A 27951-nucleotide genomic window follows, 5' to 3' on the forward strand; every position below is an offset into this window, starting at 1 on the left:
TAATTACATTTGGGGTGTTTTCACTCATTTTTTTTCACTCAGGTAAACATCTGTAGGTGGTTTTAAGACAGTTTTCTGAAGCTTTCTATATCGGCAAAATCATCTTAGTATTTCCCCATACAGGCAGCCAGTGTGTACACATGTACACACCCATTCCAGCTCTTGCCCTGAGAGACAGGTTTTGAACTGCTGAAGCATTTCTGAGCCCCATTCTCAGAACACAGCCCAAGCTCTCAAAAATGGTCTCAGATTAATATTTTCTGCCACACAAATTGTGTCAGAAGAAAACTGGTTCTCTTTCTCTTTCTGTGAACACAAGCTCACACATAAAGGTTCACTACAGAGCACCACACCAACTCATGGAAACAGTGTAGCCAGAATACTACAGTCAGTCCTAGAAGCAGTCTTGCTCCACAGCAAACCTGGAGTAACAAGGTAACACAAGAACACAAAACTTACCAGCCTGACCTTCCTGCCCCACACTGATAGTCCTTTGCCTCAGGAACCAGCTCCACCTCATTTGCTTTTATAGTGAGCACTCTGCGCTCATCCTTACACCACCACAGCCCACAGGCATTGTTCCTGACAGTACTTCATAATTCTCTTACAAAGATTAGAACATCCTTTCTGTTCTAACCAAGAGATTTGGCTTCTCCCTCAAGTTAAACCCAGGTATCACATAATACTGAATAATTTCACTGCACTATTAATCCAATTGGATTTTAAACTGTTCTTTTTTTATCCTGTCCCTGTTTTTCACATCTCCACAGATTTATTTTTTTTTCCCAGACCAGCCATTTCAATGAAATTACAATTTCCAACTTGGCAACTAGAGAAGCATGGAAACAGGAACATGAACCACAACACAAAACTGCTTGCTACTGTAATACACTGTTTCATTACAGACATAAGTAGCCATGAGAAAGAGAGGGTGTGAACAGTTTCCTGTTTGTAACTACATCGTATAACTTGTCCACGCCCCTCCCAAATACTGACCAAATTTGTTTCCATATCAATTTTGAGTAGCTTATGTTTCAACTATAGCATGATTGAAACACCATAACTCCAGCCTAGACTATAAAGTCACAGTGCATCTTATCTGAACGTTCTTCTATCAGAATACAAGAAGCATCCTTAATCAAAACAGAAAAGATTCTGCTATTGTTGCAAAGCATTGATTCAGAATCATGTTTTTTGAAGTCCAGTAATGCATTTGAGTCAATTGCAAAGTCCTAATAACAAGATAAAACTGCCCCAAAAATTAAGGATGGCCCTAATTTAACGATCAGGACATTTTCCCACAACCTTGAGAAACAGAAAGGTTTCAAGAATATCTGGAAACTTTCAGAGCTCCTCTGCAGGCAGGAACTGCTGTAGCCAAGAAACACTGGCTTTAAAAAATACCACTGTTCTGCTTCATGTTGAAAACATCCTCTACCTCTGCAGTAAAGGGAATGTAACTGGAAAGCTGCTAGGTCAGGTGCTTTAGCTGTTCTTTAGAAATCATCATCTTTTTGTCCCCATCTGTCAGCAAATAAAACAATGTTCACAGAAACTTGACCATTAAGCATTCATTGTGCCTCTGCTGCCAGAATTTACAAATCAAATCCACCCAAAAATCAGTACTTAATTGCATTACCATCATCCTGGGAATCCAGTACTTGCAGAGACCATAAAATTGTTCCTATAAGCTTTGTAAACTGCAATACTGTTCACCCTCAAAATACTGAGGAAGCCTTGAAGTCTAAAGCAGCTTTTTTTTTTGTTACTCTAATGACAGACACAAGTTTCACCTCGTCAGAAGTCACCTACCTGGCTTCAATTCATGACATCTGTTTAAAATCAAAAAAAAACCCTCAAAACCAAATAAAGTCTGCAGCCTATTGCTACCTTCCTGACTAAGGAATGCTTCTTTCACTAAGATGAAAAAGTTTTAGACTCAGATCAAACAATTTGAATAATGCATTTTTTTGTCATCATGTTTCTCTTCGTGTGCTCTTTTGTCAACATTTGTTGCTCAAAGGAAGCACAAGAAATCATTACACATGAAAAACAGCATGCTACAGAACTTGCTTGTTCCCTATTTTTCACACAGCCAAACACCCAATTTTTTTTCCTCAGTTGTTCAGCCTCACATGCAAAACAAGCAACAAAAAGCATTGGAAAGTTGTGAAGTGTACATGGACAGTTAGAGAAAGAGGAACCAGAAGTATTATTTTAAACCTAGATATACTAAAAAAAGTGAGATTTCATGCAATTTCCTTCCATGTAACTTGATCTCAACTTTCATTGGCTTTTTTCAGCATACAGAGAATCTACTCTAACCATAAGGAACTTCCTTGTAATGGCAGCACAACTGGACAAAGTGACACGTCACAAGAAAGATTCACTTTGGTGTATTTGCAAAATACTGTTGTATTGAGAGGAAAATGTTCTATTAAAAAAGAATAAATGACTAGTATTAATATTAACCTACATTAAAAAACCTTGACAAGTTGATGGTGCACATACCGAAGGTCACAGTCCTAAGCTCAACAGACAGGAGTAAGAAAAATACATGCCTATTCTTAGTTTTTTCTAAACTAAGGAACAATGTAGTGAGAAGGAAATACCATTATGTCTAAATAAAAACAAGACTAATATGCTAATATGCTATTCTGAGCATATTATGAACTTGTAATTTATTCAGAGTCTAAAGTAAAACGATGCTGAAACAAAACAGAAGTTCCACTGCTTTGTCTGGTACCTCTATACTGTCTGCAAAGCCATTTTCCAGAACTTCTCCCAGTTATCCCATACATACATACATCAGCATGAAAAGGTCAATGTGTTTCATGAGATAAAAGTGGTATTTGAAGAGCTGGCAAGCACTCCACCAACATCAATGAAAACTCCCTCTTTCTTTTACTGTTCACTTGAGGACATTAACTCCTTGATTCCTCTGCAGGAGAACCTCATACACACTCAAACACTAATTTCACCACTTAGTTTTTGCTGCATATTTGTCAGGCCAAAGAGTACTTGGCCAAAGTAGTAATATAAATAAATTTCAAAAAAGTTGCAACTAGCATACATGAGAGCAGGCAGCACATTTCTCTTCAAGCTCTGAAGGACAGTGTTGCTCATTCCATGTCATCACTGACAAGACCCAAGTTGTTTTATGTAACTATTTTTAAGTTGAACCAAGACACCACTGCCCCATTTCATATAAAATCAGAGTCTTTGTCAACAGGAGATATTAAATAATTTATGACCTGCTATAACTGTTTCTGCTACCCCAATAATACAACAGTTACTTGCTTTTACAAAACAAAAGGGCTCAAGGGAAACATTCAAGGAACAATATGATTGTATTTAAAGTCTGCATAATTTTTAAACACATGAACAGTTTTACTAATATCTTAGTTATCAAATCATTTCGTTTGTGCTCTAAAGACAGCAAAATTTTTATTGAGCATTTGTTCAGCACACAGCAAACAATTAGCTAACAACCTAAGCTACCGCAACTGCGCAATTTACAATTATCAAAAAAATTCAACTTTCCTTGTAGTTTTGAAACTTGACAGCACATATCACGGGACATGCCACTCTCATATCAGTTTACACTCTCATTGGAGTATCATTACTAGACAGAATTAGAGAATGAGTTTCTGTAATTTTCCCACCATCTTTGGCATTGCCAGTCTCTCAATGAGTACTCTGACAGCCCAATGACAGTCCTATTCCTTCTACAGTATAGGCAAAGATCAAGAAATTTCCCATATTTACTTATCCATCATCTTTTAGTGCCTCCATTAGCATGTAAATAGACATATGGTCTATCAGACGAGATGTTTTGTCCAACATAGGCAAAACAAAAACACCTGTACTGTCTAGTATTAAAAAACAACTTTGCAAGGTTGGTTGTGCAAATACAGCAGCTTTTAGAAGCAAGAAACAGGAAATTTCTGGAAACTACTTTTCAGCATGCTGTGGTCAATTGCTTTCCCCACTGTCCCCCAGAGCCAAACATGCAGGCTACATTGATCATTGAATCAGTATGGACAACCTCAGTCCTTCAACCAGTTGGTACAGATTGATATGTGAATCCTGACATTCTTGAAAGGGCAAGAATGTTCACTGAAGACACAAAAAGTCAGCATAAAATGCACACTGTTCACATGAATAGCAAGGGAATAGTAAGGGATCTGACAGGTGACAGTTTAAGCCCCTCTCACCTAACCCTAAAAAAGTCAAACATGTTAGTAAGCATTTGGAGAGCTCAGATGTAGCTGGACTACATGTACACAAACATTCTGGTGAGAGCAGACACCCGTGCTGGGATTGAGACAAGTACAGACTACTTAGACTTGACCAGGGACTTATGGCCATACAAGAAAGTGCCCTCTCTCATAAAATGTGATAGCTACATTTACTAATATCTACTAATTAGATATGCAACCTGTGAGTATTTTACTGAAGGAAAATTGTGTGGTGGTCTGTGTGCTTAACTGGAGGACCCAAAAGAGCCATGACACCCTGAAGCCACCATCATACAAAGGGCAAGTAGGGATTATACATAAAGACCCCAATCAATTTCCTCTAAAATCTCTTACCTGCAGTGAGCTACTGAAATGCTCAAGCAGAAAAAAAACAGGATACCATATTTTAGGAGTGCTCAGTCCAGCCTGTGACACACTTAGTCTGCCCTTGCATTCAGAGGTAGAATCAGTGCTAGAGATTATCACCAGCTCGCCCCCCTGGGTTGCTCTCAGCCTCCTGCAGCAGCACACCATGTTTGCAGCTAGCCCAGTCCTACTCGTAGCATGGCACCTCCGCAAAATGAGCAGAGAAACACATCCAAATGAACTGTGCAGCGAGTCCCAGCTTATGGCACAGCCAAACATGTACCTGCATCAGCACCAACAGCCAGCATCCCACAGGGCTGGAGGGAGCTGTGGGGCACAAGAACAACTGAACCTGTACTGCCACAGGATACTGTGCCATGCTAAGCCACAGGCACTGCTCACACCAGCTACAAACAAAGCAGAACCTATGATCCTACAGAAGGGGCCGCCTCTCTGTACTGGCAGATGTCACGCAGTTCACCGTGGATGCGAAATCTAAATTCAGAAAGCAGCATTTGACTTTCCAGTAGGGAATTCGGCATGAAAGGACTCATCTAGAAGAAAAACAGATTCTGTATTTGTAAGCATGGAAGGGAATACTTATAAGCCACAGTTGTATCAGAAAGTGTCACACACAGGTTCAGAGATGAAAGATAAATGCAATTTCAGCAACAAAATAACCTATATGCTATAGACAAATTCAAGTCTGAAGACAGCAGGAGAGGCTGGGACTTCTACATTTTATATCCATTTTATGTTATTACTCAAAGACCCTAGGGGTTCTTTTACACCAGCTATGTTGGCTAGCAAATCTTACTTTCTAGCAAAAGCAAGCGGTAAGCCCAACTTCAGCTGGCACAACACAGAAGAAACCATAATACTGAGACAAACATGGAACATGAAGCAGTGGTTACAGACAAATTGTCAAGAACAGCAGAGTTAAAGCAAGTCCCATTTGCTTTAAGTCATGTAACCTGGCATCTTTCCCCTGACATTTTACAATGCCTGTGCCAGATCCTGGGAAACAGTAGGCTGCTGTCAAAATAAATATTGAAATACTTGCTTCAGAACCAAGAACTAAACAGCAGATATACCTCAAAAGTAGCTTCCTGTCCTAACTTTCCTTTGTCCTTTGGAAACTGCTGTGGTCACCGCCCACAATAATGTTACAGTATCAGCAGCACAGACAGTTCTTTTAGCATTCACACCATACTGAGTGCCTGCATTTCACTCACAACTCTGACCATAAAGAAGCCATAGGTAAAGGCTGATGGCCAAATAGGACTTGACATTTAGTACTGTTTTAAATGCAACTTACTGCGTAAGAAACTGCCAGGTTCTGTCTAAGCTCATATGCCAAAAGTGCTTAAGCATTCAAATGACAAATTAAAGCAATGGTGAAGACCAGTTTCCTGTTGTTTTACACCACTAAGCTTTTGTAAGGAGCTTGTAAGTAGTTTGAAGTAGCCAATCTTAAAGAATCAAATTTTTCTTCCATGCAGATCACCAAGGTTTCAAAAAAAACTACTTAAATACCAGACAATTCCAAGAAGAAATTACAGAAAGTAACTCCAATAACGAAAAGGAGCTCTGAATAGAGCTTTGCAGTATTTAACCTAAATAACACCAACTACCTGTACAAAGGTAATATTTAACTGCATTAGGATGGACAAGTTCACATTTTAGTCTTTTGAGACTAGCTTTTGGTGGCTCTTCTGCTTGAGGAAATAAAGTAATTTCTCTGATCACAAGCACAAGAAGATCCAAATTTCTGCTATTATCTAAGTAATTTGCACACACCAAACACAGCACCCATTCTAAAACAGACTGGCAAGCGGTGTGCCAGGATACCTACCCAAAAATTCAACGAAACTGAAAACTGCCCAGGCATTCAATTCCTGTACTCTAGCAAAGTCTATGTGCACAGTGAGATCAGCCTCCTGACACGAGTGTTTAAAGCAAACATGTTTTCCTGCATTTCACAGTCTTTCGAACAACCCAAAGCAACACAGGCAAACTAGCACCTTTGGCATACTATTCATACGTTGTCATTAAAAAAAAAAAAGAAAACCAAAACAAAACAAACAAAATCAAACAACAGCAAACTAAAAAAAAAAAAAAAACCCATGCAACCCAGTATTCCCACGAGGTCCTTGGCAGATTATAAACTCCTCTGAGTTCTGTTACGCGGTAAAAGCATTTAAAACCACAAAGCAAGCGAAGAAGCGGCCACACAACACACCAGTGCTCCGTGGCTTCCGTGTCCTGAAGCGGGACAATAACACCAAGCAGGGCTCCCACAGCCGGGCCTCGGGAAACACCCCCGTGGCAGCGGCAGGCGCCGGGGACCCCCGGAGGGAACCGGCCCTTCCCAGGGGCCGGAACGCTCCATCCCGGCCGCCGCCCGCCCGCCCCCACCAGGGCGCGGCCTGCCCAGGAGGAACCCTCCCTGTCCAGGAAGGGGAGAGGGGGAAAGGGGAGCGGGAGGCCCTTCGCGAAGCCCGTCCCGGCCCCGCAGCGCCGGAGTCCGCCCCGCACGGCCCGGCGCGGCCGCCGCCCGCTCTCACCCTCCGCGATGACCCGCTTGATGCGCAGCTTCATCTCGCCCATCTCCACCGTCTGCCCCACGAAATCGTTCTGGTCGCGGCTGGCGGCCCCCAGGGAGCCAGGGCCCGCCAGGAAGTCCAGGGCGGACTGGAGGAGCGACATGGCCCCCGGCAGGCACTGCCCGGCGGCGGCCGGGCGCGCAGGAGCGGGATGGCACGGGGGACGGGGAGGACGGGGGCGGCGGTGGCCGGCGGGGCGGCTCCGCCGAGCTACGGGCAGCGGCGGCGAGACCCCTACGCCTGCCGGGCCGTCTGTGCGGCCGCCCTTCACTCCGCTCCCGGCGGCTTCCGGGGCCGCTGCGTCATTTACGCGCTCCGGGCACCGCCCCTCCCCGCGCCGGCCCCGCCCCGCGGCGGGAACGCGCCCGAGCGCGCGCCCGAGCCTGAGCCCGGGCGCGCTCCCGTTCCCGAGACCCTTCCCGAGACCGAGCGCGCTCCCGAGCCCGAGAGAACTCCCGCTCCCCTTCCTACTCCCGCTCCCGGTGGCCGCGGGAAGAGCAGCTCGCCCTCTCGCCCTGCTGCCCGCGGCGTTTCGCCCTAACAATCACACAATATGCCGACTTGGAAGGGACCGATAAGGATCATGGAGCCCTGCACAGGAACCCTGCTCAAGAGTCACACTCATGAGCATTGTCCAAGCGCTTCTCTGGAGAGGCCTATGGATTTTTTTTTTTTCATTTTTTTAAAGTTGTTAAAGGTGGAAAGGTTTATCCGTTTATATGCCGGCATAATTCCTGTTGAAAAGCAGAGGAAAACAAGGTTGTGCCTAGTTTGCATTCCTGTTCCACTGTTACTAGTTTGCATTCCAGTTCTGACCACCACACCGGGCTGCAGCACGATTGTGGAGCTGTGCTCCAGCCTTCCCATTTTAACTCTCATCTAGTGCTCTTCCTTCTACAGCTTCACTCAGAATGAACCACGAGTAGTTCTGGCCAAAAATCTTAGCTGGGGAAGGTGGTAAAGAAGGAATTTTCTTTTGTGTCATAAGGTCAAGACAGGGCAGAGCCATAAACTGGGGTGCCATAAACGAAAAGTTCCTTCCATCTATTAGTACATAATAAAGATATGCCCTTTAATTTTCATTCCAGTAATTGCTTTCAGCTTCTTAGGGATTAAATTAATTAAATAGCACTGAATTCGCATTCTATTTTGCATTTATCCAAAATATAACTAGAAAAACGGAGCATAAAATAACATCTCCGTAGTTCCATATAGGGTTCATTAGGTTCAGCAGATGAAAATCTATTTTAGAAGTACATCTCAGAGAGAAGATTAAATACTTCTTCAATGTTTGTATTTTTTAGTGCAACTGCACTTGTGATATACTCTGAAAGCATGAGTCATAAAACTAATCCTCACACAAAGCAAACAAAAGTTTGACCTTTCTTAATTTAATATCTTCATTTTGCATGCAGAGACCCTCCATTTCTTCTGAGGTCAGAAATACACAAAAGGCACTTTTACAGCCAAGCTGGCACTTCTGTCCATTCATTTTCTTTCCTAATTGCCTGTTCTAGGTTTGAGTGAAACCATGCCCTTTTGAAAGATTTAGGCTTAATTCTGTCTCACACAATTCAGCAAGAATAACCATCTTCGGGAAGTGCCTACGCAAACTCATTGTTTGAAAAAGCTCTTTTTCAGAACAGCCACTAATACCTCCACATGTTACACCCAAATAATCTTGTGCAGTACAAATTTTTCATTCATGCAGCTCTTTGTATTAGCTGAATATCTGTACAGCCTGCTACTGTGGATGAAGTTGCAAAACACAGTGCATAAACTGTTGTGTTCTTCTTCTGATGTGCTTTTACAATTTTTTTCTTATGCAGATTATGACCTGCTATATATTGGGAGATTTTTATAATATATTGTAACCACATATTTCAAATAAGACCCTATTCATTTTATATTAAAACAGCAAGTTTAATAAATAAATAAATAAATAAATAAATTTCAATTGATACCTGGATGGAGGTTACATTTGAATTTAGCTACTTTTTCAGCTATCTGCCATCTTAAAGCTTATGTGTGATTTGGGAACCCTTTTTTATAGTTGAGGTTCTAGTTTAAGTCATTCTTTTCCAGAATGGTAAGGAGAGAACACACCAATCATTCAAAAAAAGATTATTTCACTGGTTTTGTGGAGCAGTAGTTTTGTGTCTGGCTTTGGACTAGACACTACAAACTTAGCAGGGGTATCTTTTCTCTATCTGCTAGTTTCAAACAAGGCATATTTTTTTTCCTGTTTTTTAGGAATTTTTTTACATAGGGCAAATTAGCTACCCTCTATAAATAAAATTAATTCACTAGTCATTAGAAAATTCACTAAAATTTTTAGACAGGATCTCTAGAGACTGAATGTACACTGTACCTGTTCCAATCTGTATTTAGGGATTTCTTCAGCAGGTGGTACTCCTGGCTACTTTGGAACACCAATCAATGACAAAGGGAAGGAAAGTTTGGTAGTCTATCCAATTCCTTGAAGAAAATGTCTTCAACTTTGAAGTCAGAAAGCGAGGTGAAAGAAGTCTTGCAGGAATGTGTTCTTAATGTCTGAAGTACACCGTGGAGGTTTTGTGTGGGCTTGTTTGTGTTTTGTTTGTTTGACAGTGAGCAGTGATTAACAGACACCTCCATTGAACAAATAATTTCCTCATTCAATTTAACAAAAGACATTTTATCAAAATGCTCTTCTTCCATGAGAAACAAAGCATCACAGCTTCTTAACAAAGCTCTGTTTAACTTTGGAAGGGTGAAGTATTATGACAGTGAAATTGAGATAGTTGTAAAATTGAGACTATATGCCCATTTACTGAAATTCCTATCAGTTCAGTGTATAGTGATCTCTGCAATCCCTTGCCATTTAAACTTTGTACCACTATTTTATTAAAATGTTTTTTAATATTTTATTATTTTGACATTTCAGAATTAGCAAGCTGCATTACTATTTCCTAGAAAATACCGATTTGAGCAAATTCTAATGAAGTTTAATGCTATGCTTTATGCCTACAAGGCCATATGCATACTAAATGGGATTCGTTTCAGGCAAAGATAAGGTCCAGGCTCCTGTGATAAAAAGGAAAATTGTCATTAAATAAAAAAAAAAAAAGGAAAAAATGCCCACAAAAGAATGCATTTGGTTTTCTAATGGAAAAAAATAAGTGCCTCATCTGTAGGTCACAAGGACTGCAGCAGTTACTGTGCTAGATTGGGTTAACTGCACCAGGCCAGGTGAGACACAGGTACAGTTGTACAGTGACCTCACTTCAGCTCCGGTCTATCCAAGGAGCAATGGATTGACCAGTCTTTGCAGGAAAGGAAGCAGCTTTTTGAAACTTGCTTGAGACTAATGTTATATTCAACTACTTGCATTTGATTAGACTTATCACTGAAGCCTTTATTTTTCCCCTAACAGGGGTGAGGTAACCTTATTGCTTAGTTGTCTATCAAAACTCCCTGGTATTAAGAGTAGCTACATCATTCCAACATTCTGTCTTAGTTACCAATTTAATGATAAATTTGCTTGTCAGAATTGTTAATTTCCATATACAAGTCTTTTCATTCTCTCTAATCCTTGAAGAAAAGCTAAATGATTTTGCATTCTCTCTCTCCATTTATGTTTTCATCCAGAGAATTAAAAGGAAAGTCATGTCCTCCAAGTGCTTTTTACAACATTTTTTTTTACATTTCAGAAGTTGCCAAATTAAACTTAATTGAAAATTTATGCAGCCAATTCCAATTCATGCAGATATGGAAAATTCAAGTTTGAGAAGGAGTAACTATAAATGAATAAAAGAATTACAACATAGGAGTTCATCAGTTTTCACAGATATGTAATGTTAAAAGCAAACAAATAACACTGCCTTATAGCTAGGTATTTTTAGGGTTATAGTGACCAATGAGAAGAAATGGGTATTTTTACTAATTTGCTTAAACTTTATTAAAGCACTTAAACTAAAGCTATAGTCTTGGAAGACCTGGCCCAAATAACTATGGTAGTTCATGCTATTTCTGCTTTCCTCTCACGGGGAGCTCTTGAAGTTACCTTTCCAACTTCATAGTCTTCAGTACAAATTTAACTGGGTAAGCAATAGTGGGCTGCCCTGGCAGAATAGGAATGGCATCAACTTCCACAGCCATCTGTGCACTTTATATCTGATCACAGTCAAATGCCTAAATTGTTCACATATTACCAAAGACAAAGCTGAAGACTGTATTAGATAGAGCCACATGCATTTGAAGTGTAAGGCCACTATGAAAGTTAGAAATCAAATACAAATCATTTTCAGTATGTCTATTAACTACAGAATGTCATTTAAGTGTACATACAGTCTTTTCTTGAACTGCTTAAAGTTTTACCTGGTTATTAAGCCCCCTGTCAATAATATGAAATGTTTTGAAAAGCTTAAAACACAAGCTTTTTGGGTATTTCCCATGTAAATTCTTCTCTTCCAAAGTGCCCATAGCATGCCGTTTTTTGGTAGATTGGCCTCTTCAAATCCAGCTCCCTAAATGAAAAGAAAAAAAATAAAAGTGATTCTTACACTTATCTCCACTCCAACGTACATTATGATCTGGAAATATCAGAAGCATAATCAGTATCATCCCCAGGAGAATGGCAGTAAAACCTTGGTGTCATTTCCTTCCCCACACAGATTTGCAGAAAGAAAGACAGTGAGCTGACGGTTTCAATTTTAAAGTGACTAGAAATAGCCAGGTGTCTTCCACTGTCTCAGAGGTGCAGTAAGAATGCAGTTAGGCTTTATAAACATTACGATGCAGAAGCATTTTAATCGGAACCAAGTCCAGCTATACCTGGGCAAGCATTAATGTGTCTTCTGTTATTTCAAGCGTAATATGGGACATTTTCTAATGTTACTGGGCCAGAAAGAAAATGAATTCAAAAGAAGCTGCCAAAGATGATGATCTAGTAGACTAGGTACCTGTGGAGGTTTAACTGCTTATGTAGATACACTAAGTCACTATTTAGAGTAGGGCTTAAGATGACATAATTATAACTACATAAATAATGAAGGTGGAAGTGCTTTTTAGCCTGTATAATATAGCGGACAGCAGCTGTGCTAAATAGTTGGTTACCAGTATCTACATAGAAGTTTCTCTTTGTTTCATGAAAGGCCTGAAATATTTTCATCTGCTTGGGCTTTTTTCTATTGTATTATCTTGCTTTAGTTATCTTTGAAAGCACATTTAGAATAGACGATTCATATTGTAAACTGCTGGAGAGAAAGGTAGTGGAAAAATGACAAAGTAAGAAGTACAAAAACCAATAGGATAGTCAGTGCATTTCAGATGGTGAAGAGATCACACATTCTCACACTTATGTGGACATTTATGACATAGAGCAGCTATGTCTTGCTTCAAGTAATAATTTGTGCAACATAGTCACATTCTGCAATGGCTACTGTAGTAGTCATTTGTGCTTGACCCTAAGCCAGAAGGCGTCAAAATATGAGTGCTGACTAAGTGAAAAGTATGTCAATGAATAGTTGACTAGAACGGCTAGCCAGTACCACTTCCAGGATTTCAAATATTGTGAGGCGATGTTTAACAAGGAAATATTCACTCAATGATGCTCATGGTTTTGCCAGCTTTCTTCCTTTCCTACTGCCTTCACCACTTCCAGGACTGTGTGTATTTTTAAAATGCAGCATTTTTTAACCCAACAAATCAAGGTAAACGTCTGGGAATCATGACACAAATTATTGTTAGTGATGAACTACCATAATGACAAAGTTAAAGAACAGTTTTGATTGTATTTGTGAACTGATAACACTTGGAAAACATCAATAGAAGTTGCCATAATACCTCACATTATCTCAGACTATTAAAATAATAAGTCAGCTCTGGCCTCAGCATATGTATTCCATACTCTGAAAAGGAATGCAAAAGGCTGACCATATCAGTTGATATAGCTTGTCAGAAATGTCTTTCCTTTTTAAGGGAAAAAAGAGACCTCTTATTCACTAACATATTGATATTTTTTTCCCTCAGAGTCAAATATGCTCAAGATTGCTCTGGAATATAGAGACTTGAATGATCTTAAGTGAGTCACTAAAAGCATTTTTCTCAAATAGTGAGATAGCTAATATATATGTTTCAGCATTTTAGAACAGAACTTTTAAAACCTGCATTGCTCAAAATGACAAAGTCTGCATGGACTCAAGTTCTTGCTGGTATCTATCTCAGGTTGAACTCCATATCAATTTCACAGACTTAAAATAAGGGTTGAACTCACAATGTGATGCTCCCTTAAAAGAGAAAAGCTATAGTGTTTCCATTAGTTTCTCTCCACTAGTTGTGTATTTCACAAAACTTTTAAGAGGACAGGTTTGGTGAAAATCAGACAAGAGATCAGGAAGTTTGTCAGGACTGAGAAGATGAACCTTTACCATTAGGTCTTAGGAAGCTGTACTATAAATAGGCAAGAAAACTGTGCCTTTTAAAAGTTCACATAAAGAATCATATAAGTTAGTCATAAATGGGAGAAAAGTCAATGAAAAATGCTCAGGTCAAATTACAGCTCACTGGAATGCAGGTGAGTAACTGATGATAAGGACAGGTGCTGATCTGATTCTCTCCTCCAGCCCTTTCTTCTCTCGAAGAAAAGAGTAATTCCCATGCTTCTTTATGTGTAAGGATTATATTAGACTAAAAGACCTGCTTTTTCAGGTCTGTTAATATTCTGGAAAAGGTGGGCTGCAAAAGGCAACAGTTATTAGGTTTGGCTTTGCATGTCCTCTCTGATTGCACGGTAGCCTCATTTGATCACGACTGAATTTTGCCTTCAAGACAGTTCATCTCATGGCTATTCTTGTTGTGGTTTTAAATTCACACAATAGTTCAGTTACCAAATCCCAAGAGAGCATGTAAGAAACCTGGATTCCTTTTTAGTTAGGTTTAGTTGACTTCAAACAGGCTGCACAAAACTGCATGGCAACCAGAGACAGGCTCTCAGTGTTCAGTTTCCTTCTGCGTGTGCCAGGGCAAATTACTGCACGTAATGTCCCACTCATTTCAACAGGATTGCTCGTGACATGAGAGCACCAGAGCCTTTCCGTCTCCTTGCAGCTGCCTCATAAGTTGTTGCCACCTGAACATCAAAGGCACGGAGACCATACTTACCTCAGTACTTCTTTCAGAAAGAGCCAATATTTCTGTTGCCTTTCAGATAAGGCAGTGATTTGGAGCCTTACACACCCCGTAAACAAACTGGAAAGCCTAACTACATCTTATGTTAAACTTTAATTCTACTTTACCAAGCAAACTACTGCCTGGCTAATGAATTGCAACATAATTCACGGTCAGGGTTGCGTGTAGACATACATGGTGTAATTTAGGCAGGTCTTAGCTATTCAGTGCATTTTGTGACTAGATTTATCAATTGGCCCTTTTATGTTGTGCTGGGAGCATGGATGAAGGAAGAGCAGAAATTATACCAATTAGCGATTTATGACAAAGGTGACTGTCTTGAGAAAATTAAACATTAAACTGCTAAAGAGAGCATTAAAACCATGATTCCATACAGTAAATACTAACATCACACAAACCTTATGATAGCTCCAAGGCGCAGATCAAAGTTTTTCTGGACGATTTCAAGCAGTTCTTCTTCAGATCTGTCTGATGTTCCATAATGAAACACTGAGATCGCAAGAGGACGACTGAGACCGATAGCATATGATAGCTGTAGGACACATGCAAACAACCCATATATGATTAACACAGTCCTTCCTACTTTTTGCTTAAGAGAAAGGAAAGGCTTATCACATGTATCAGGGTTGTTTATGAACATCTTGTTCCATAAAGGAAACCAGGGGATATGTTTTTGCAATTTGTCTTTTATGTTAGAAAATTATGATTTCCTCAGAGAATGTTAAGCCAGGTCAAATACCAGACCTGAGTGACATTCCTTTAAAGCAAAAGAGGTACTTTGTGTCCTTCTCGGGTACTGCCATTCTTCATGCAGTTCCCTCTATTATCTGTGTTGCCCTTTCAGTATGAAAGTTGGTTAGCATGTAAACAATATCCATAGGAAAAACAGTTGTCAACCTCAGTGGAGGCTGGCAAAGTCTCAGCGTAGCACACAGCTATTAATGGGCCGAAAACACTTTTGCGTTTCCAGTCCATACATTTTTCCTTTCATTAATCTTTAATCCAGCCCTCCATGACTTTGCAGGACATTGGCTTCTCTGTTCTCCCATCCTCCCATCTTATCTTCTTTGCTAATATCTGAGATCTCCATAATTTGCTGTTAAAAAAATCAAACTTGCCTTGTCTAGAGAAAGGTTCATGCGTGGGAGAAGGTCTCTGAGAACTACTGGAATGACAACATTCCCACCTAACTCAAAAATAGAGGCAGTGATGTAGGTGTTCAAAAATGACCCTCAAAATGTGCATACCAAGAAATCAGAAGTTTATCTTCTGTCCCCTCAGAAAAAAAAAATTATCAACAACTGGCTAACCAACACTTCTTTGAGCCCGGCTTTTTCTTAGCCTCGCCTTTTCCTGACTAACTCCAAACTATCAGGTATCAAACACATGCACAACATCTAAAGCAAGGAGCCTTGTTCCTAATTGGAATGTCTGGATACTTATGTCATGGATCATAACTACATCCAGTGGGCTTTTCTTTTGGTCCACAGAGAAAGTAAAATGTTTTAAACACACCTCTGCAGCAAAACATCAGCCAGATTGCTGCTACATTTTACTTATTTAGTAAATGAGTTGTGTAATGAGTTATTATGTAGCAGCTACTCAGAAAGAGTATGTGTGTAAACTAGTGTTGCAAACTGCCTAGGCAAACTTCACTTGTTTAACAGTCACATTGGGTTCATGTTTAATGGTGAAACTGTCTAGGTGTCAATAAAACACCTCCTTCTGCTTTTTAGACATAGTAATAACAAAAATTCCTGCACAAGGAAAGAAGTGCATTTTGTTCTGAGCATACAAGACTAATGAAGGTTGTTCTTGCTTTAAATTCTTTAAAACAAGTGAATTTTGCTTTTAATCACAGCTCACACCATAGCAGTGTACTAGGATTGTGAATGTAATTTCAAATGCGGTTTAAAATGGATTAAGTTACAACCAATATGCTCATGTAATACAGCAAGTTGCAGAACTACACCTAGACAGTGCTACCATAACTGCAATGTGCTGTGCAGCCCAGGCCGGAATGTCTCAGAATTTAGTGTATTACTTTCATGGATTGTCTTACCTGGATTAATACCCTTTTACAGAGACCAGCTTTCACTAGAGATTTTGCAATCCAGCGAGCTGCATAGGCTGCAGAACGATCAACTTTGGATGGATCTTTCCCAGAGAATGCACCTCCACCATGGGCTCCCCAGCCTCCGTATGTATCAACAATGATCTTCCGACCAGTCAGTCCAGCATCAGTCTGAAGGACAAATAACTGAGTATATTCAGAGACACAATAGTTCATCCAATCCCATATTAGGTTAGTGGGTATAGCTTTGTTTGGTAATTGCCAAACAGTGCAGATATGACTCTGTTCACAGTGTTCACATTCGCATGCAACTGTTTAATGGAAGAGTTCTCTACATGGCTGGAATATTTTTCAGAGATGTACTAAGCTGTCTGGGCTACAGTCACTTTTGAAAATCTTTAAAAATGTGGCACAACTGTAAACATGACAAAAAGAAAGCTCACTTCAAATCAGCAATAGTGTTTCTGGGTTACCAGACAAAGTCTTCATTCAGCAACACTTTGATGAAGGCCAAGAACTTAAAGCAACAAAAGCAGGTCACATATGACCTAAAAGGTTAACAAGCTTCACTTAGATACCCATACTAAATGGGAAGCAGGAGCTTCATGTAACTGCAACTCAGTGCTGTCAGAACATGAGTATTGAGAAACTCTAGCTCAGTTCATATTAGTGGTCCAGTAGTGACAAAAGTGATACTGCTCTTCTTCCTTCATTCCTGTGCTCCTGATAATGGAGTCCCATACTCTTGCATAGACTTTTTTCTGCCTCCTACAACTTGATGAACTGATCCAACTTGCTCAACCAGCAGAGAATTACTGCCTCTCTGTCAGATTAGCAAAGTTGGCAATGGTGTGCTGATAAATGAACTCCAGAGTGCAGAGAAATTCCATCCTAAAAGAAGACAAACTGCACTAATCCACTATTTTTATATCTCCAAATAAGTAATATGGGAGCAAAGCTGACATTTTTTTCTCATTGAAAGGGGTATCCCTACATCATCCCAGGGTCATCATAAGCACACCTTGCAGTTTTAATTCTTGTGAACTCTTCATACAAAACTGTACAGTTTTCTGTAACATAATTTTTTTACAATTTCACAGCAATGACCTTCTTATCTAGTACCAGCACATGGTAAGCAGAACATGCATCAAATTCCAATGATTATTGAGACTTAATACATTAGGCCTCCCTTGAAATTTGTTCCACTTTACAAATTTCAATGTAGATATTAGATCTATTGTTATTTCTGGTTTTGATTTTTATTGTGAAAGTGAAGAGATAGTTCCAGTCAGACATTTTAGCATGTAACTTAAGGACTGGCTTTTGCTCATTTAAAATACTTTCTAGAAGCAAGACAAAGATCCAAGAATTTGTACATTTGGCTGTTAAAGCAGGTAGAGCTTCAGTTTAGGTACCAGCTGCCCAGTAAAAAAACTCCAGTAGAGATGACTGAAGCTTCCTTAAAAATGTATAGACTTTCTTGGTTAAAAGTATTCTAGTTCACTCTACTATTGTTTAAGAGAACATTCACAAGCATGTGGCAAAGTAGAATCCAAGTCTGTATAGTTTATCATTTTTCAAAGTACCATACCTTAGGACCACCTTCTACAAACTTTTCACTTGGAAGGAGATGATAAATGGTGTCCTCATCAAGATACTTCTCTGGAATGACTTTTTTAACAACTTTCTCCATTAGCTCCTCCCGTATTTGTTGCAGTGTTATGTCTGGGGCATGATTTACTGAAATCACCAGTGTGTGCACTCGGATGGGCTCCAGTGTGCCATTACACTCCTTGTATTCCATTGTGACCTGGTGAGAAAAAAAAAAGGACAGTGAACACTCAGGGCCAAAAGAACCAGTCTGAAAGCTGCAAATGAACCTCAGCTATTTTCTGCAGCCAAAAATAAACAGGTGAAGAGAAATGGGATGAAAAATGATGCATTGCTGTCAATGCTTAAAGTCATTGTAAGGAAAAAGAAATACAGAAAATACTGAAGTACTACTACCAGAAGAACTAACTAAAGGACATTACATATTGCCACAGAAAAGCAAAATAACAAGGAAGTTACAAAATCCTATGATTTTACCTATGATGGTAAAATCATTCATGATTTGGTATGTTAACCTAATTTCAGATAGTAGATTACCAAAGTAAAGCATAAATAAATTTCAGAGAACCCTGCTAAAATGAATAACTGTAGATCAGATGATAGGCTGTATCCTTTGCTCCTAACCATTGTACATGGCTTTTATGTACATGCAAATATTAACTGGCATTGCTTCACTCTTAGTATCTGTTTTCTTACAGACTAAGGTGGTTTCTCTACTTTCCCACCCTTCAGACATGCTCGAATAGGTAGATCATAAAGAAATCAGCTTATTCACATGTTCACATAGTCCTGTCAAGATGTAGGGATTAAATCCATGTTATACTGCAACAACAGCAGCAGTATAACCCAATGCAGTTCCAAACTAGAACTTAAGACTAAAACATCTTACTGTCTTAGAAATGCCACATGTATGACTTTCCTTTCCTTTCCTGCAGATTTTACAGCCTGGAAGACAGAACTTACTGTCTTTGAGACATCCAAAGTGCATCACACTTACAATAGGCTCAGTGACTCATCCACTCAGCTCTGCAACACAGCTGTCAGTGGTTATATTTGCTCAGGAAAAAAAAAATCCAGCTGATCATTGGTAATTTGCTGATATTCTTAATATCCAGGGGGGAAAGAAGGAAAATACAAGTATTGTTTTGAGGAGACCTGCTAAGACACTGACAGAACAGTTTAAACAAATCATATGTGCTACATACAAATGTACCTTATGAAACTCACACCTCCTTGGATCATAATAATGACAGCACCATTTTTGACAAACATGAATTCTGATATAGTAGCACATGGGGTAAATGATTGCTATTGTTTCTCACCTTTACAGTTTATGCATCTATGTTACAAACCTGCGTTTTGCCATCTGGTCTAACCCAAGGCCATGTTCCATTCCGTTCCAGAGCCCTTATAGTTGCAGTTAGTTTGTGTGCCAGGAGGATTGTTAAAGGCATACATTCCTCAGTTTCATCAGTGGCATAGCCAAACATCAAACCCTACATTGAAAAACAGGGAACTGCATTGAAAAATGGGAAAATAAGCTACTCATTTCCATGTTCTCTTTCCATTTCTGCACTTGTCTTTGCCACATAGTACTTTAAAATCACCCAAGCTTAGCAAGAGACAGCAGCAACGTGCAGAGTTAATACCCTTTGACATATAACCAGCCTGAAATAACATTTATGTGCAAAAATCAAAGCCACAGCAGGGGCTGGTTCCCAAGAATGGTTCTGCCTTAAAAATCCATAAGTTCCCTCTTCCAAGTCTTCATACACATAAAGCTCATTAGGACTACTTAGTCTTCCCCCCACACATGACAACCGAAATCTCACAGCAGTTGTTGCCTAAGAAGTAAAACCAGTAAATACTAACCAAGGACTTGAAAGACTAGAAACTAAACAACTGATAAAAATGAAATTGTAACTCTACCCCATTAAGGCCACTGGATACAGGGAAAGCCACTTTCCTTGAAACTAGTGGAGGCTGTGATACTTTTTTGCACTTCTGGTGATTAAAAGAGTTCTAATTCTTACAGTTTGCACAATAGTTTTTAAGGAAAGCCTCCGGTCCAATGTAATTGCAATTGCTTGCACATGAACTAGATTTTAGTAAGTTCCTGGAATTACCTGATCCCCTGCTCCAATGTCATCATCACACTTGCCATGGGAGATAGCATCCTTGATCTCTTTACACTGCTGTTCCAAGGCCACTAAAACTGTGCAAGTCTTATAGTCCAGTCCTAGTGAAGGGAGTTTTTGGAAGTTAGGTCATACATTCCCGGGAGTTCACAAATTGCTAGAGAAGTTTTTAAGGATTATCTAGTTATCTTGGCTAAAACTTTCAAAACTCTAAGCACGTAAACTTCCTTTACTACATTTTTTTTATTGCCAACAGAAGCAGACAATCAGCACATTTATATAACAGCTCCAGGATATGGGAAAGTTAGTGCTATTAGGTCAAACTTGAAATCTTGAAACTGACAGGATAAGTGTAATCTTACAAGCTGCCCCACCAAAGCTTGTTACATTGTTTATTATTATTAGGGTTCAAACCATTTGCTATTAAATCTGGGAGAGGAGTGTGGAAAATGTTACCAGAAACCAGTATTCAGTTTTTCTTGTAGTATGTTCTAGGATTTAATAGAATTAGAGAAAAAAATGTATATATCATGCATGAAAAGGGAAGACTGAAGGGAAATAGTCACATAAATGTTTCAACTGCTGAAAGGAAACTACTTTGGGATATATGTTAAGAATACATAAAGAATTCCCATTTGTGTGAACTTCAAGTGTCACAGGCTTATGCACCCCAAGGACAAGTAACACCAGTGTTAAAGCTTTCATAGCACAAACCTACAGATGCACCCACCTTCTGACATATGTGCAAAACCCAGCTCTTCTGCATCAGAGGAGCAAGAGATACCTGGCTCTTTCAAGAATAAGTCTTTTATAAGTATGCCACCTTAAAATAGCTCCCTCAATACTACACACTGAAAATTATGTATCAACAATATCTGTGAGTTTTCTCCTAGGCCTGAATACATATTTCACTTCATTCTCCAGAAGACCATTAAGAACATGACTTTGGCCACATGCAGAACAGACTTAAGAATGAACACATGTAGGATCTCACTCACCTTTGGAAGAGTCATCATATCCTATCCTCTTAAGGGTGTCTCTTACAATTTTTTGGTAATCTACTATAGCCCGGGATGTGATCTCTCCACAGAGCAAAATCATTCCAGTTTTTGCTACACACTCTGGAGAAAATATGAAACATCAGAATTTTACTGCTACTATTTTAAGTCACACAAAGAGATCCTGAAGATGGTTCTATAAGCAAAGGACTAATCATAGGGGAAACTCAGTGTAAAGCCTTAGCCTTATACCTAAAGGTCTGTGTGCAATCACTCTTCATCTGATATGAACATTTAAATGCCTGCAGGTGGTGGGGATCCCCTGTACCCAATTATCCTATCTCCACACTGGTCAGGAGAAAATATTTATAAGAATAGATCAAGTATTGGCTGTTTCTCCAAGTAATTGTCTGGTCTTCAACAGTTTCAGGTCAGAATTTTCCTGAAGCTAAAGGGACATCATTTATTAACAGATGGTTTTACCAGTCTTTGATATATTTTTGTTACCATAATTCATCCAGTTGCCCTTGGCAACCACAAAAACTTTTAGCTTCTACAAGATCCTGGAGCAAGCAGCAGTGCAATTTCATCGCAAATTTTGCGCAGAATCACTTCGTATTTTATTTCTTTGTTTCTTTCAAGAGTCCATTTGGTTTCCAAACTTTTCCATTTTATGTAAAAACACATAGCAAACAATGACAAAAAAATTTACTATGACAATATGACCTACTATCTATGTAATTATGTCACATCTCAGTCTGCTGTCTTGGTAAGACAAACTGATGGTGTTTCTCACATCTCTTATCACGTTTCTCATTGTTATTTTTGCAGCATTCCTATGTTACCATCTTCAACTTTTCAGCAGTTTTGGAACCATAACTGCCTGCAATATTGAAATACACCCTTCATCAAGTCTAACACTTATGCTAACCCCTCCCTCCACATCTCCTCACTGCTCACATCTATGCATCAAGGTTCACATGAAATTTTTCAGATGGAGTGTCATATTAGATCACCGAGTTTATGGGATGCAGCTAGTCCTCTGCGCTGTAACTATGGCCTTGATGGCTTGTTCTAAAAATAAAATTACGGTATTTGGAAAGCTCTTTAGACACATTCCCTTTCTGTGTGTATTCCTCTGTGGCAACCCAGCTTATTCCAACTGGATAATATGTTCACAGCCTTTGTGGGTGATATTGCTAATATATGCAGAATACAGCATAGTCCTAATGGAAAGTCCCACAAAAAAAGCAAGCCACTTTGATCAGAATCACATTCAAATGAACTTATCCTTCTGTGAACAGCGGGCACCTCCGTATTCGCTCTATAAAGACGTGCACCTTGACATGTATCTTTCCTCAGTTCTTTTTTTCCCTGATTTTCTTAGTGTCCTCTTTATTATCATCTTTGACAACTGCAGTTTTCCCTGATACCAATGGCTTCTCCTGCTCTACTTCTTACATTTCATCACTTTTAATTTGCACTGAGCCACGTGTATTTCTGTTCATTTTTTTGCAGGTTTTTCCTGCCTTCTCTTCTCCTCTGAATCAGTGAGCCAAAGCTGGCCTCTTGAATGACTGTGGAAATCTTGACTGACAGCCAGCTATTGGAAGAATTTTGGATCAAAGGATACTATACTAATATCGACTACTTGCTGTACTTCATTAATCTGTTTTTCTGTCTGGATTGTACTTACCACAGGCAACCTTGGCATCTGGATCAATACTGAGATGAGCATCTACAACAGCATCACTTATCTGATCACATATCTTATCTAGAAGATAAAAATAAGATAGACATCACATTTCTTTTTGTAATTAAAAAAATTGATTTCTTAATAAAATCTAATTCCCGGTGGGCAATTCTGTTTATAGGGCATCTGCCAAGAAGCAAGTTTGCCAACTTATGTTCTGAAAGGTACGTCTTACCCTGTTTTCACTTCTCTCCTCAAGTCACTTCTATCTGACATTTTACTGTCATTTGCACAGGCCAGCAGCCTCCCAGTGAGGGGACAATGAAAAAGGCTTGCAAAGACATCCTGAAATAATCATTTCAGGAGAACAGAAGATGTAGTAGTTTTGAAAGTATTTAAGCTAAGACCTTTCTGTAGCAGCTTTGCATTCTTCTCCTCTTTTATTTTAAACTTTGTATTGCGTTTTCTGTATGAATTACTTGTTTTAATCTACATCTTATAGCTGTCTGAGATTTGCATTTCCAGTACTGTTTATCCCTTCTGCACCTGCAGCGTGGATCTCTGAAATCTCACATGTGAACATTTTCAGATGACAAGAGACATTGCCCTCCCTACAAAGGGTACAGCATATCAAAGTCCACTCCTGCAAATATGCACTGCTATCTGGCTCATTCAAGTTTAGAAAAGCTTCTGCAAATTTTCTCCCAGGGACAAACATTGGCCGCTCACAAGTTTTCACAGTTATTTCTGAGAGCTGGTCTTTCTGTTTTAGGAAAAAAGCACTGCAGAAAAAAGTTTTACCTATTCTGTCTTTAGCACCTGTGACCCGTTGTCCAAATAAGACCTCAGGATGCCAAACACATTTGACTTGTTAAAAGTTAATGAAAAATTTTGTGGACAAATTGATTATATCTCAATAATGTAAATGGAACCAGGTAAAAGCAATCCATGTTATTACTTCCAAAGTACATGCTTGAAAGGTTGCATATCCTCATGCAGAATCAACATGAGGAATATGAATTAATTTTCACCCACCATCATTACAGAAAAAATTTATCGAAAATACGTTCAGCCACACAGATGCACAGCTGGATCTACAACACTGTCTGTATCAATAAGTGAGGTGCCTGTATGGTTTGTAATAGTCTGTGTAATTATACATGTAATTGCCAATCCAAAATAACTTCTCTCAAGGGCCCACTGAGAAAATTAATGTAGAATCATAACTGAATGTCCACACCAACTTAAACTACTTATTTACTTTTACAGATAATCTAGTTTGGAAGCAAGCAAACATCAGAATGAAATTATAAGACAAGACTAGAGTTACTCTGTACCACAAAAGGACTGTAATTCAATGCAAAGCCTAAGTGTAAACTGAATTTTAGGAAAAGAACTGTAGGGTAATATCTTACAGTACAATCTAAAAGCAAGGAAAAGTGAGATGTGCTAGCCTGTAGCTTTGAATAGATAAACCATTATGCTATCAATATCACCACACTCAAATACAAACTAAAACCAAAAGCAAAGCACGAATGCTAAAAATACATGTGCCCCTTCTATTCATACAGGCTACAGTGACTTCAGTGTCAGCATGAGATTTTTTATGGAAGGGTAGAGGTTGCTTCTTCACTGGCATAATTTTCACAACCCGAATCAGCAACTTCTGTGTCTTTTATGTTCTGTTTCTAGCATTTTCCCCAAACAAGCTGAAAGTACACATTTCACTGTGCACTTATTGACCATTTGCAAAATAAGTCCAATAATTTAGAGGCTTGAAAAAAAAGCAAAACAGAACAAAGGAACAAAATCCACACCAACTTGATAGCTGTAAAGCTGCATGATTTCATAGCTTAAACATTATCTTCCTGAAATTTCTTGCAAGCACATTTACTCAAAGATTGCAAATCCTGGTTCCAAAGTTTGCCGCCTGGCTAGTTTGATACCCTGAGACAAACTGAGTTCTGAAGACTGTGAAATCGATCCACACCGAAGGGTCCAATGCTCAAGCAGCAATGGCATAACCTGCAACAACTGTTAAGTTTTACTGCCTTCAGCTGCATACACAATTACAACAACCAGTGCACTGTTTTAAAGCAAACAAGTGGTTGTGGTGTTTCAAGATATGGTATCACATGCTGCAGTGGTCTTGCAGTTGGACAGTTCAGTAGGAGTCAGGCAGACAGGCTGGTATAACTGGTTTCATGCTGTACCATTCCCACCTAATGAGTAAGAGTCCTGAGAATATGGATACACAAAAAAACTTGTCCGCAAATGTTCCATGTTTGACACCACACTTTTTTTCTCACTATTTTTCTTTGTCTTTCCTTCTACTGTGAAAAAAGTAAGAAGTAATGCTTCTTTTAGTCTAAACATGAAAATGCTCCATATGAAGGTACTGACACAGAAGGAACTGTTACTACTCTTACTGTAAATTTGAGTCATTACTGTGCCTCTTGGAGGTCCAAACTTCCTCCAGTCCCTCAGTTAACATAGCTTCCAGGTACATATTGGTTTAAACAAAGCTGTACAAAAAATAGCTGATTTTAGTGAACAGCAATTAGAGCTGAAGCATTGTCTGCAGTTCCAGACCTGGAAAATTCAATGGTTTTGTACATCCTACACCATATGCAAACTTGTGTTAGAGAGAGCAATGTGACAAATAGACATGTGCAGTATTATAGCAGTCACTGGAATAGAGCTCTGATGAAAATTAATGCTTATTATTCCAAACATTTCAGAAATTCGGAGTTCAATGACCACCTATAATATACATGTGCATAAAGTATTATTTTTTTCATTACAGAATAAAAAGTAAAATTGTAATCCCAGTATACATGGCAGCCGCAAGTCTACCTGTACAAGACCAATCCATGCTTTTCTCAAGAAAATTTTTTTAAGTTATCTATACCAGATTATATTGCATACTAAACAAATAGGACAAATTCTAGTCAAGTAAACAAAGACACTAATCTGAAATCTATTAAAAATAATCTATTGGGTTTTTCCATTAATTTCTCCATTGCAAGAGATATGACTGAACTTTCATCAGATAGCATTCTTCACTGAGAAGTATTAATAAAAACAAAGATATAATCAGAATTTTAACTTACCAGAATGTCCTTCAGCAACAGATTCTGAGGTAAAAAGAAATCGTTTTTCTTTTTTTGTGGTGTGAATTGACATGTCTTTGTATCTTTCACAAGCTTGTAAATGAGAAAGACCTGAAGCAACTGGACTACGGAACAAGCACAAGCAGAAGGAGAAGTGGAAAGGTTAATGAGCCTGTGCAAACAGCTGACGTAATTGCTCCTGCCTGTTTGCTCCTCGGAGGTTCAATCGGTTAAGACTGATCTGTGTGGCTTTTACTGCTTTCTATGCACTGCTACAGAAACTTCTTTCATAAGACTCTTATGTGTGGTTAACCTCCTACTTTTGCACACTTCCCTGAGCCTCCATTCTTAATTGCTAACTAAAAAGCACTTCAAGATGAGATGTTATCTCAGCACTGAGATGTTATCTGAATTTGTAGGGACAAATGATGTTTTCAACTAGGCACAGTATCCACAGATCGTGCTCATCTGCAGTAGCGAACTGTGCAGAAATCTCTTTACCTGAGAACAAATGTTGATAACAGTTCCAGGTGGTAAGAATTGTGCTCTTCTTCCACAATACTGTTTATGTCAGAGGCTAAGTCAGGAGTTGTAGAGCAACAAAACAGCATGCTCTGTAGAAACAGGGATGAAGACAGTGGGTTCATTATAAGCTACCTTGAATTCTGAGACTAAAAGCTATGCTCTAGCTCAATGAATCTTAAACTTGTTAATGGAGAGGCTCTCACAATTCATTTTACAAACCTCTTTTCTCCTACCATTTGCCTTGATGGAGAGACACTAGTAGGGAACAGCTAGACTCAAGTATCCAAACTAAGCAAGGAAGCGCTGCCTATTTGGAAGCACTATTTCCCTTTGGCTTATTTCATACATATACATAGGCAACATAGTGTAACAACACACCTGAGCACCTGAGTGCAGCACAGTATCAAAAGGCTGCCTAGGCACAACAGGTGCGTCTAGTCTTAAAAACCCTTGTGCTGCTGAGCAGCTCTACGCTGCTGCAATACATTTTGTTGAGCTCAGCTTCTCTAAATCATATGTCATTTCTGAAAATGTTGCTCCATAACCTAGGCATGTTAAACATCAGCAAGAGTGGCACTGAGATGCAGGACAAACTTCAGTGACAACAGAAGGCTTTACAACTGGCCATCACAAGCAAACCACACTCCTTACTGGACCAGCAGCAAACATCTCACAAGAGATGTGTGTTCATTCTGCAAAGAAGTCTTCAGTGCTAGGAAGCAGCATGCCTTCACTTCAAGACACTTCCCAGTAGTGAGGTATATGAAGTAATAAAAGCAGTAATGAAGACAAGGCACTTAAACAAAAGAGACAAAGCCAACCCTCAAAAAAATAAAGCAAAATTGTATCTCCGCTGCAATGCCTGGAGAAGGCACATCCTAACTGTGGTAACTCAGGTGGTAGCTACTGTGCTGCAAGAGGCTTGTCACTCTCAGAGAAAACCAGCCCTCTGGAAAGGGATACATGAAGAGGTGACTTAGTTGAAGGAAAGAGACCATCTGCACTCCTTTTCGTCTTTTTTTTTTTTTTAAATCCTAGGAACAAAATTTTTCTGTACGTAACACCAGAAAAACATCGGTTCTCCAGAGGACAATGGTTGCTTAAGTGTTTGTGGAGGAGAGCAATAAAGAGAAGACTTTAAACCACAGTTAAGGATTATCAGAAATGCCCTATGAAATCCATTAACTCATCTATTTCGTTGCCTTTCTTTCATATCAGAATTTATTATGCTACAATAAAAAACTAAACTAGTCATATAGAGATTTGTCTGCCTGGAAGTATTCAAATTCTGTGTAATAAATGCACTTCAAACTCAAGTTACATGTTCCATAAAACACTTCATACAAAGCAGTGAAAAACATTCATATCAGTAATTTCAGTCTACCCAATCATTAATCCTTATTACACTACATTCTA

The 27951-nt window shown here is 39.2% G+C and overlaps 2 protein-coding genes across 7 annotated transcripts in view; both read right to left on the reverse strand.

Moving 5' to 3' along the window:
- GAK (cyclin G associated kinase) overlaps positions 1-7435 on the reverse strand; it is a 73859-nt gene extending 66424 nt beyond the window's left edge. The window contains exon 1 of one of the 3 annotated variants that reach the window (XM_027708183.1): positions 7175-7435. In XM_027708183.1, coding sequence (XP_027563984.1) covers positions 7175-7316 — 142 coding nt within the window. In that variant the 5' untranslated portion in view covers positions 7317-7435. Of the gene's footprint in view, positions 1-6849; positions 6870-7174 lie in introns of those variants that run through there. The other 2 variants (XM_027708184.1, XM_027708185.1) reach the window with 2 other exon arrangements.
- A 1564-nt stretch (positions 7436-8999) lies between these two features.
- Positions 9000-26382, reverse strand: LOC113980961 (S-adenosylmethionine synthase-like). Of its 4 annotated transcripts, XM_027708206.1 has the most exons (10): positions 26011-26379; positions 22901-22978; positions 21205-21327; positions 20195-20307; positions 19421-19564; positions 18049-18267; positions 16446-16628; positions 14782-14915; positions 11573-11721; positions 9000-10279 (listed from the first exon to the last, which is right to left on the reverse strand). In XM_027708206.1, exons 1-9 carry the CDS (start codon positions 26081-26083, stop codon positions 11619-11621), a joined length of 1170 nt encoding a protein of 389 aa, XP_027564007.1. In that variant the 5' UTR covers positions 26084-26379; the 3' UTR covers positions 9000-10279; positions 11573-11618. The 4 variants fall into 4 exon arrangements, with proteins under 4 accessions (XP_027564007.1, XP_027564005.1, XP_027564008.1 ...); XM_027708204.1 differs by lacking the exon at positions 9000-10279 and having other exon boundaries at positions 10585-11721; XM_027708207.1 differs by lacking the exons at positions 9000-10279; positions 26011-26379 and adding an exon at positions 23699-23816 and having other exon boundaries at positions 10585-11721.
- Positions 26383-27951: the final 1569 nt, after the last annotated feature.

The sequence above is a fragment of the Neopelma chrysocephalum genome, unplaced genomic scaffold (genome assembly GCF_003984885.1).
Source record: "Neopelma chrysocephalum unplaced genomic scaffold, ASM398488v2 Primary Assembly neopelma1_95715, whole genome shotgun sequence".
NCBI classification, from domain to species: Eukaryota; Metazoa; Chordata; class Aves; order Passeriformes; family Pipridae; genus Neopelma; species Neopelma chrysocephalum.

What these genes read in the sequence shown, in the direction of transcription:
- LOC113980961 (XM_027708206.1), bottom strand. Translation starts at nt 26,083, where the DNA reads ATGTCAATTCACACCACAAAAAAAGAAAAACGATTTCTTTTTACCTCA. An exon ending in ATATGATGACTCTTCCAAAG is followed by an intron (nt 20,308 to 21,204) that starts GTGAGTGAGATC and finishes TCCCTTCACTAG; the next exon opens with GACTGGACTATAAGACTTGC. An exon ending in GTAAAAGGGTATTAATCCAG is followed by an intron (nt 14,916 to 16,445) that starts GTAAGACAATCC and finishes TGTGTCCTACAG; the next exon opens with CTATCATATGCTATCGGTCT.